The 10,137-nt window shown below is 41.1% G+C and overlaps 2 protein-coding genes across 3 annotated transcripts; one reads left to right on the plus strand and one right to left on the minus strand.

Annotated features, from left to right (window-relative positions):
- Positions 1-313: 313 nt before the first annotated feature.
- On the plus strand, positions 314-2,897 carry swsap1 (SWIM-type zinc finger 7 associated protein 1). Its single transcript, XM_044331456.1, has 2 exons — positions 314-577; positions 1,708-2,897. The coding sequence occupies exons 1-2, from the start codon at positions 314-316 to the stop codon at positions 2,275-2,277; spliced, it is 834 nt and encodes a 277-aa protein (XP_044187391.1). The 3' UTR covers positions 2,278-2,897.
- Positions 2,667-9,376, minus strand: epor (erythropoietin receptor). Of its 2 annotated transcripts, XM_044331404.1 has the most exons (8): positions 9,004-9,376; positions 8,571-8,706; positions 7,979-8,145; positions 7,179-7,330; positions 6,880-7,036; positions 6,600-6,687; positions 6,411-6,498; positions 2,667-6,147 (listed from the first exon to the last, which is right to left on the minus strand). In XM_044331404.1, the coding sequence occupies exons 1-8, from the start codon at positions 9,104-9,106 to the stop codon at positions 5,407-5,409; spliced, it is 1,632 nt and encodes a 543-aa protein (XP_044187339.1). In that variant the 5' UTR covers positions 9,107-9,376; the 3' UTR covers positions 2,667-5,406. The 2 variants fall into 2 exon arrangements, with proteins under 2 accessions (XP_044187339.1, XP_044187338.1); XM_044331403.1 differs by lacking the exon at positions 9,004-9,376 and having other exon boundaries at positions 8,571-8,986.
- Between the last annotated feature and the right edge of the window lie 761 nt (positions 9,377-10,137).

Here is a 10,137-nt window from a genome sequence, read left to right on the forward strand (position 1 = left end):
CCGGAAGTTGTTTTCAGACCTGAGAGGAAGCACTCGTATAGACGCTTTCTCTGCTTGTCTTCTCACACCACCGGGTTGTTAACTTTCCTGAAACAGTGTTGAACACAGTCGTGCACCATATGGGTAAGTATCAGTCAAAATGCTGAGCAAAATGCCCGCTGTGTACACCGAGAACAGCGGCGGAACGGTACATTAAAGGAGGTGTTTTTCACACGGACCAAAGCAACACGAACACCAACGTGCAACATGTAAACAGACGCGGGAAACTTCAGCTTGAACGTCATTGTCCAGAAACCAACTGGATTCTGTGGTCATGACAGACATTTTAGCTCATGTTTTTAGGACCTTTATGTCACAAACTGACCCGAGGAAGGAGCCCGACGTCCCTCCTCCTGCAGCCTGCAGCACACTGCTGGTCGGAGAGCGGAGCACCAGCCGCTCCCTGCTGCTGCTGGCGGCTGTGACAGCAGCCTCACAGATGGACATGAGAGTCATGTTCTTCACCCAAACACAGATTCAAAGCCTGCCAGTGTCTCTACAGAAATGCTTTCCCAGCCTGAGCCCAGAAAGTCTAAAGGTAGAGATTGTTCTCAAACTGTGTGCTTAATGTAGGCTACTACATCTGTACTCACCGTTTTAGTCACAATTTACAACAGGGCTAACTTACTTACTTAAAGATCCCCTCCAGACATGTTTTTAGATGAATATAGAATATTCTACCTTGATTAATAATTTGCGTCTAATATGGTTTTCCTATTAAAAAACATATAATTACCTCGTCAAATCCTTAAAATGACATCTACGCCTTCTCCCTCATTAAAAATCCCAGAATATATGAATATGCAAATATTTTTAACTTCATGTAAAACTGCATAATTGATTATTGATTATCCTTTATTAATGGCTTATTAGAAAGTGAGAAACTCATGAGTATTTGGAAATGATTGGACTGTTAATGACTCATCAGCAAGAGAGATTTTTTACAACCTGGCATCTCAAGTATTACTTTTATTAATGGTCAGTAAATAATGAGATGATTTACCAAAGATAAAGCCAATGCAAAGGTGCCTTATGAGAAAGTTGTTTCCTCGTTCTTTTTAAAAATATATCTCACTGATACAAAACCTGTATGGGTTGTGCATACTTGCATTTTCATTTGTTTTGGTTTTATTAACTTGTTAACAAACATATTTATTTCTAAGTAGCTAATCAAGTTTCTTCGTTAAGTGAAGCTTAATTGAGGACACTGATATAAAAAAAAAAAAGTTAAAATCTACTCATTGTCATCGTGTTTCTTTGGCATTCAACCACATCTCACGGTCTTCCTCGGCAGATCGGATTTCATTCAGTTGTCATAAAGATAGAGCTGTCCATGACAACTTCGGGTCAGCTTTAGGTCATGTGAAGACACATGAGCAAACCGAGGAAGACCACGAGATGAGATGGAAAGCACCATTGAGCCTCTTAATTGAGTTGAGAAGAATAATTGTGTATCGGGCTTTGTTATGCAAATCATTTGTTGTAGTCCTGTAACTTATCACTATTTTCATGATCAATTAATGTGTTGATTAAATGAATCATTAGTTTGTCTATAAAATGTCCAAAAATAGTGAAAAGCCCATCAAAACAGTCCAGGCTGACCAGCTGCCTTGACTCACTCAGCTTTTGTCTGTCAATTGAGTTTAGTTTTTTTTTTTTTCTTCAAAGAAAATCAAGTTTTCCTATCCCAGGACATTGGAGGAGCTGCTCCAGCAGGTGGCTGGCCTTCACGAGTCCACCAACACGTCTCCCACACCTCCATCACTGATCATAGTTGACAGGCTGGAGGGCTTCCTGTTTGCTCCTGCAGCCGACAGCCACAGTGGATTTCACCCAGGAGAGCGGTCCTGCGCTGCACATCTGTCTGCACTGTTGTGCGACACAGCTGCCTTTCTCACACAAGTCCTGCAGCAACGGGCGTCAAGCTCAGCCCCCTGCCGTGTCATCGCTTCTTTTCAGCCAGAAAGGGACACTGGGAAAGACGGTGGGGGGCCGTCTGCCACGGATCCCATCCTTGATGTCCTTGATCGCTATTTCATGGTACGATGTACTCTGGACCAAGACAGAAGCTATGAAGCTACAGCAGCCGAACTGCAGGAAATGTGGCACATTTACCTTTCTGGGACGGGCATCAGAGAGGACTCTTGCACCAAAGACTGTGACGACAAGCCAGGTGTAGCCCAAGAGTGGCAGCTATTCATTTTTCCTGATGGCTTAATGGAATTTAAGTTGGTCTGAAATTGACTTTAGAAATGGGTGATTAGTTGACAGCCAATTTGTTCACTCGGAGTAGTTTTGTTGAGAGAAATCTTCATTCTCAGCATCGCCCAGCTTTAGATTTAAGCAGTTAGGCATTTCAAGTGAAAATAAGATCTAGGATAGTGTGACAGGCTTTGGTCATGGTTACACTTCATTCTCTTGAATGAATGAAGTTGAGTAGATCCTTTTTTTATGAACAAAATAATATTTTCTGCCATATCATTCCATTAAGTTAGCAGAGCCTCTGCTTTAAGTCCATGTGATAAAACTTAAATCTCTCACCATACCTTGTTGCCTTATCACTGATACTGTATAGCATGTTGTAATCTGCTGTTCACCCTTTCAGATATCAGTTAACAGGACCACGATCATTGTAGATGTATAACATTTAATGAGTTTAAATTTTAAATGACATAAAGTTACTCAAACATAAGAATAAAATATTACACTGACCAAATGTACATAGACCTTGAAGAATGTGATCATCTTAAACTGAACAATGGTTCCCTCCCAAATGGGACCCCTTTAAATCAAAGTGAAGTCTACTTGTGGCCATTTATCACAAGTTGTTTGTACCTTTTAAGTTTTAAACAGTTAAACCAGAAGGTGATTTTTGTCCCTCTCAGATTGTAGATTGAATTGATTTAAATATTTTTAGAGACCTGAAGAAGTAAAACCATAAAGTAACTATTCAGTATAAGTAAAATTATTTCACAAGAAGAAATCCAAAAAAGACAGTTCTAATAAACATGTTTTGAATGGTATATTAATGTTGTTCTTTTTTTCTTCTTTCTTATACCCTTTAATCATCTTGTGACCCATCAGGTTGGGAACCACTGGAGCAATATACATGTGTGACATGTGGCTGATATCACATTTAGAGTATTTCATAAATCTGAAAAAATATAGAAAATGTCAATTTTTAAAAATAAACAATGTCATTATCAAAAGAAAATATTCTTTTAAATGTTTCTGAAAATGAAAAACATGGGGAAAAACTCATAAGTAAGCTACTAATGAGGAAATACACACTAAAATATTCATCCTAAGAAGGAGATATCCACCATTTGAGTGGAGAGATAACAAAGATAGCACATAAAACATCAGTTTCCCTTTTGTGTCTTACTCTGCCACAATACAAATTTTAAAAATATAAGTCAACAGTGTAAATAAATGTAATTATAAACTTCTATTATAATGCACTTAATCATTCTTAAGCCACAAAAGTAAACATGAAAAAACATATGGAAATATTCAGTTTGATTTCAGAACTGCAATGACTATAAATGTCAATGTTAAGACATGCTCTGCTCTTGGGATGGCAGTAGTGACTAAAAATAACTTCAACATGACGAGAAAGAGACTTATTAACAGCTACAGTTACCTGAGAATGAATACTGCCTTAAAACCTTCCTGCACAGCCTACAGTAGAAGTATTCTTATTTCATTTGTTCCAGGATACTGTGTTTGGGAAATGGCAACAACTTACCAGTTTGAATGTTCTCTGAAACAACTGTGATAAAACACAAAATTCCTTATATTATTATTTACAAATACAGTGAGTTTCTTCGGATTTAGAAATGACACTGACATAATGGCTGTGGGGTTCAAGTGAACACTTTGTGATTTAAATTTGAGGGTTTTTAAAAGTATAAGGCTGGAAATATTGTACATATTTTTTATTGTTAACTAATCCCATTAAAAGACCAAAATTGACAATGTGTTAGTCTGTCTCTCAATCCTTTCTGACTTACCTACACTGTCTGTGGCACTTATCACCAAGCCCATTTGTTTCTACTGAAGATGACAAGTACTTGGTTTCAGTTTTTAAACAGACTCAGTAATTTCCTAAAACAGCTGGGCACTGTAGAGTTCAGCTAACGTTACTCAAACAGGAGTAAATAGTACATTTGTTCAGGACTATTTTCAGTCATGGATTAATATATATTTGATGCACTAGTGACTATTTGTAGCACTACGATGGTGAATGAATTTGACTCAAAATAAACTACAGTGATGTTTTTCATAGTTTTTAGCATAGCTTGTGACATGGATTTATGGATGGCAATGATAGTTGGTTGGTTCACCATTTTGGTCCAGACTGAAATATCTCAACAACAAATGGATGGATTGACATTAACTTTTGTACAGACATCCATGGTCCCCATGGATGAAGGACGAAGTCAAACAAAACTAATAACATTCCCATCTTCCTCAGATATACTTTGTGTGTAGTGCTAATTAGCAAATGTTGGCATATTAACACAATAAACCCAGATGGTAAACATTATACCCGCTGAACTTTAGCATTGCCATTGTGGGCATTTTAGCATGCTGATGTTAGCATTTAGCTCAAAGCACTGCTGTGCCTATGTACAGCCTCACAGTGCTCCCAGCATGGCTGTAGACTTAAGTCTACACTAGTGGAGCTCTACGGCATAGAGGAATAACATCTATCAGGCTATAGGATACACAGGTAACAGGATCAATTCATTGTCAGTTTTAGTCTTTTCATGGGATTTGAATGAAAATAAGAAAAATATAGACTATCAGCAGCCTTATGCTTTAAGACACATCAGGGTCTGTATTGTTCAGTCTTTCAGGATGTTTGCTGTGTAATTTAACCTCATAGCCATTCTGTCATTAAAGCTTAGAAATAAGAGTACACTTAGCTCAAATATGAATAGATTACTCTGGAAACACTCAGGGAGTTCACTCCCTTAACTTGAATTTTGGTGAAGTTATAGAAAAATTCCTGATCTGATCTACAGGGTAGGATACTAACAGATCGTCATGGAGACCTTTACACTGAATATCAGTATTTGGTGTGAACCACACACACAGCTACCATTTCCATGTAATGGTATTGTCCTGTACAGATCAGGGATGACTTGAATAAAGTTGAGATGATGTATGTACATCCAGTGGACTCTTAGTTCTGAGTCCTTTAGCTTAGACTTTGGTGTCAGTCAGTGCCCGAATCCTTGGTATGCTTTTCTTAACAGTTGATGAGAGGCCATGTAGCTTGGGTGAATATCTAAATACCCTTCACCGAGCCTGCTTCAAGCCTCCTCAGTCCATGTGTAGCCTGTCCAGCTCAGCTCCTTCTCAGCAGTCATTGTGGACAGGGTTCTGCCTTGGCAGGAAGGGTCTTCTTTGAGCAGGGATCTCGTTCTTGTAATCATTGGCGTAGATGACCATTTTCCCAACGTCATCTACTCTGCTCATGGGGCTATAATCCATAGAGACCCCAGAGTCTGCCACTGCCATGTAGGTGTACCCAGGGCCTTTCGTTGTCCAGGCGTGATTTGGGTACTCAAAGCTGGACTGGGATGAAAGGCGACCTGACCCAGAGCTCTGCTGTACGGACCCCAGGTCAGAGTGAGACTCAGACAGCACTGTCTTTCTGGAGGCAAAAAGCACCTCAAGGGGTAAGGCCTCCTCAAGATTGTCATCAAGGTGCTCATCCTCGCTGTGGTTGTTGCCACTAAGAGTGACATAAGCATCTTGAGACTCCAACAGAGAGGACTGCGAGCAGGGGACGGGTAGCTGGTGGAGTGCCCGTAAGCGGTCCATCAGCCAGTGGTCCTGTGGCGTGGCTCTCCATCCCTCTGTCGGAGCTGAATCTTCCCTTTCCAGCTGCGGTCTCTCATCCAGCCCCTTCTTCACATCCTTGTCCTCTTTTCTGCCTGCAGTTAAAGCTCTAGAGGCCTTGGGTGGCAGAGGCGGGGAGGGCAGTGAGGGGCTCAGGCTGAGCTCCGCAAGGACTTCCAGAGAAGAGGGGCATTCTTCTGAGTAGAAGAAAGCTGGACTCAACCACAGGCCTCCGTTGGTCTGCCCTAACCACTCCTGTACAAAAACACAACAAAGTATTATCATAGATCTGTAAAAATGTCTGGCTTTGACCCACCATGTGGATATTCCCCTCAGCTTCAGCTGTACTTTGTGTTTAAGGCTAACTAGCAAATGTTAGAATGCTATTACAGCAAACTAAGATGGTGCACGTGGCAAAGATTACATCAGCATGTTAGCGTGCTGACGTTAGTACTTAGCTCAAAACAGCAACCTCACAGAGCCGTAACATGGGTGTAGACTCTTATTCTTGTTCTTACCTGAAAGTCCCCACCATAAACAGTAAAAAGGCCTTGGAACTTGCTGTCAGGAGTTGGAATAGTTGGCCAAATCTTTTTTACAATAAACCTGAAAAAAGCACAGATAGTGTAAAATATAATTCTACATTTATCTTGTGTATAAATGTTTTTTAGGCTAGAAAAGAAGGCATGTGTCCCTGGTTAACTGACCTGCGATTCGACATGAGCACAGTGAGAGACAGCACAACAAGGATGAAAGAGATGATGAGAGTCAAGGACACGATGAGTGGATTGAGTTCTGGAGGAGGCACAGAATGGTCAAAAACAATGCATTAGAAACAAACAATGCAAAAGAAAGAAAAACCTGTGAATTTGATTTTGGGGGCTTCATATTCCAATAGATGCCTTTACTGCTAGGAATATGTGACAGAGCCAAAGGATTATTAAAAGGAATTACATTTTTTTAATGCATATGTGAATGAATACCAACCTGCAGGCAGTGTTTCCATGACCACCGGGTGACTCCAGGCACTCCAATAGCCGTTGTAGCTAATCCCGTCTAGCTTTACACGCACCCGTACCTTGTACTTTGTACCTGGCTGCAGACCACTCAAGATCAACTCAGAGCCGGCACGTGCCACCTCTACCTGCAAAACAGTCCTCAACTCATTAATACAGGTCCGTGTGGGCACCTACCCTCCGACCTGAGAGAAAACCAGCTGCTCAAATCTTTGTTCAGCCTCTAACGTATCAGTGAGGTCATGCTGGACATTAAAACAACTGCCATACCTGCTCCACGTGGCTGTCCACTGTAGCGTAGCTGACCTCGTACATCATGCTGTCGTCCATGTACTTGAGGGGAGGTGGCACCCAGGTGACATTCAGCTGACCTGTCTGACCTGTACTGCTCACTGTCACGTTAGCCGGAGGGTCCAGAAGAACTGTGGTACAAGAGGCAGCTTGTTAGGGAGGATTTCAAAGGAGATCAAGGAAAGGTTGTTCCTCACCAAAAGTATGTCACACCACTCCATACCCTGATGTTACACACGCACGCTTGTCACAAGTGTGTACTGATTACAGCACTATTTAAACAATAACTGAATTTATGTCCACTATGGAGCAGTTGTAAACCAAACATTATATAGAGCAGACAATTACCTGCTTACACATTTAACATACCCAGAAACATTAGCATTAATTTGGGGGACATGATAAATGTACTGTAATTTCAATGTTCACTCTCCGTTTAGCTCCGTTTTGCTCTTCACCAACTCCTGAAGGAAATACAGGAAGAGTACAGTTGGTTTCTCAGAGCTTTTTGCTGAAAAACACACTGGTGTGAGCAGTGAGAGTTAGATAGTTAGATAATAATTCTCTGTAGGTTTGCAAGCAACCACTTTCACATAAAAGTAGTCATGTAATCCATTGTTTCAAATACCGATCATGGCTGCTTTAAAAAAAACTTTATCTGGGAAATTTAAAAAAACTATGAAAACCATAGCCATCATTCCCACACAAACTTTTGAAATGCATTCCTGTAACTGTGCAGTAACTGAGGTAGTGTCACAGTTTGCAGTAAAATAACTTACAGACAAGCTCGATGAGGAGACTGCGATTGTGGATCAGTATTGCCTCTCGATGAACTTGAATGTCCATTTGGACGAACATCTGGGTTCGGTTCAGATGGCAGATGTACAGCCTTTTCCCGCCAGCTGTACGGAGGGCCCTCAGTGGGCACCTGCTGCTGTTTTCATTTCTGTTCAGGACAGTGGAAGACAGAAACACTGAGGGTTCAAAGAGAGTTTAATGTTTTGTTCTTGAATGAAGCCACTAAGAATTCTGACATAACTCTATGCTGGATGGTACTCTTTTCATTTTTAATATCTAGACTGATATTTTGGCCTTTTTTAAATACTAGGCCCCTAAAACAGTCTGTAAAAACTGTTTTTAACCCTTAAAGTAATTCTTCAATAGCCCTGGTCTACTAACCCTTAAAAAATTATGTAGCCTTTGTCTGCAATAGAGAACTTTGGTGTCAAGTGATGATGTAAAAGCTCACATTTTTCTTTCAAAAAACAAAGACTGATAGGTATATCCAGTAACTGTCAGCTTTGACTACAGTATATTATTAACAATATTGAACACCACATGGCTAATTGATGTACCCTCAGTGTGACTTACTGGTAGGTGTATGTGAAGGAGTACTGATCCACAGAGCCAGCTCTCTCCTCATCTTCCTCCCAGAAGCACGTGAAGTCCTTCCTGCCTTCAGCAAAGCACTTGGGGTTTTCTGGCTCCTCATTCAGCAGCATAGACACTGCGAATGTAATGTGTTGGGGGGGCAACAGACAAGTGTGAGAGCAGCACCATGTGCAATGGCATATCGTTGTGATCAGCCAAAAGCTTGCTTGCTTGTTGCCTTGAATATGAAATCTAGTCATTTATTGCAACACCACTATAATGGCACTGTATAAGAAACAACGATTTTGTTTCCTGGTGTATCCAACAAATTGTGAGGGAGGGTAAATAAAAATCTACCGAATATTTCCACGTATTCTACTTTAAGAGTTTCTGTTTTGCTGCAACTACATTTAACGAAAAAATGTTATCCTACCTTTCTTATCGAAATCTCGTGCGCCCTGGACGAATGAAGCCGTCCGCATGGCGCAGAATATCGTGTAAAGTGCCAACAATCGGTTCAGGTGATCATATGTCATCCTTTTGTCTTCTCTGTGGACAGAAAGACTTTGGCCTTCTGTTGTCCGCCCGCATAACTGGAGAACAACCTGTCACAAACGCGTCTGCTGCAGCTCTTGCCTGGGGGAGGTTTGTTTTTTGTTTAGATACCATGGATAGCGCAACGCGGTTACGCGCCTGCTTGTGAGCGATAAGGTGTGTAGAGCCAAGCTGTTTACTTTCACCCAAAGTCAGTGAAGAAGAGGTGGGGCAAGAGCAATCTTACAAAACGTTTTACTCTCTTGTTGATGGGCGGGAATCACGCGCTCATTGATGTTTACGACTTGTTTCTGCTGGCTGTAGTGACTGAGGAAGTGAGCCTCGAACATGTCTCGTGCGTAAAAGCGCACAAACGTTGAGATAGATAGATAGATAGATAGATAGATAGATAGATAGATAGATAGATAGATAGTTAGATAGATAGATAGATATTTTAAGTCGCCCCATATGAGGAAAGGGGAATTACGAATGAAATAAAAGGAATAATTGTGTTATTTTTAAAATAAGTATCTCCCGAACACCTGTCTCATGTGTGAATTGTAGCTCACAGCTGAAGATGACCCCATCAGGATGCGATTTGAGGAAGAGGTTTAGCTCAGCTCTTGGCCCCGGACCAATTTAATCCCTGCATGTGCCCGAGTAACCGCGGAATACTCGCACACCTATGTAGTCCTAAACGGTTTCTTATCTACATACTGCACCCATGTGTTTTTTTCGTTTGACCAGCATTATCAGAGCTGCAGGCATCCCTGTTTCTTCACCCATGATAAGTAGCCCAAGGGGGCGTAGCGGCCCATCCCCGTCAGTTTAAATGCAATTCAGCGCTTTTTTTACATCATTTGAAAGGCGGCAAGACAGCCAGATGCCAGTGAAAACTGGTACTTATGTAAAGAAAAGCTGAATTTCACTCACATGACGACATTTAGCTACACTTTGAACCAGCTTGGTTAAATTCAGCTCCATTTTGAGCCAGCGTAGTAAAATTGAAAATTGAATGCAGAGGCCCTGCACA

This window comes from Thunnus albacares, chromosome 17, assembly GCF_914725855.1.
Source record: "Thunnus albacares chromosome 17, fThuAlb1.1, whole genome shotgun sequence".
Taxonomy (NCBI): Eukaryota; Metazoa; Chordata; class Actinopteri; order Scombriformes; family Scombridae; genus Thunnus; species Thunnus albacares.

Excerpts from the sequence above, each read along its gene's own strand:
- swsap1 (XM_044331456.1), top strand. The coding sequence starts at position 314 with ATGACAGACATTTTAGCTCATGTTTTTAGGACCTTTATGTCACAAACT. Across the intron at positions 578-1,707 it reads TGAGCCCAGAAAGTCTAAAG|AAAATCAAGTTTTCCTATCC; the intron begins GTAGAGATTGTT and ends TTTTCTTCAAAG.
- epor (XM_044331403.1), bottom strand. The coding sequence starts at position 8,830 with ATGACTAGATTTCATATTCAAGGCAACAAGCAAGCAAGCTTTTGGCTG. Across the intron at positions 7,331-7,978 it reads TCTCCTCATCGAGCTTGTCT|TTCTTCTGGACCCTCCGGCT; the intron begins GTAAGTTATTTT and ends CTTGTACCACAG. Across the intron at positions 6,148-6,410 it reads TTTATGGTGGGGACTTTCAG|GAGTGGTTAGGGCAGACCAA; the intron begins GTAAGAACAAGA and ends GTTTTTGTACAG.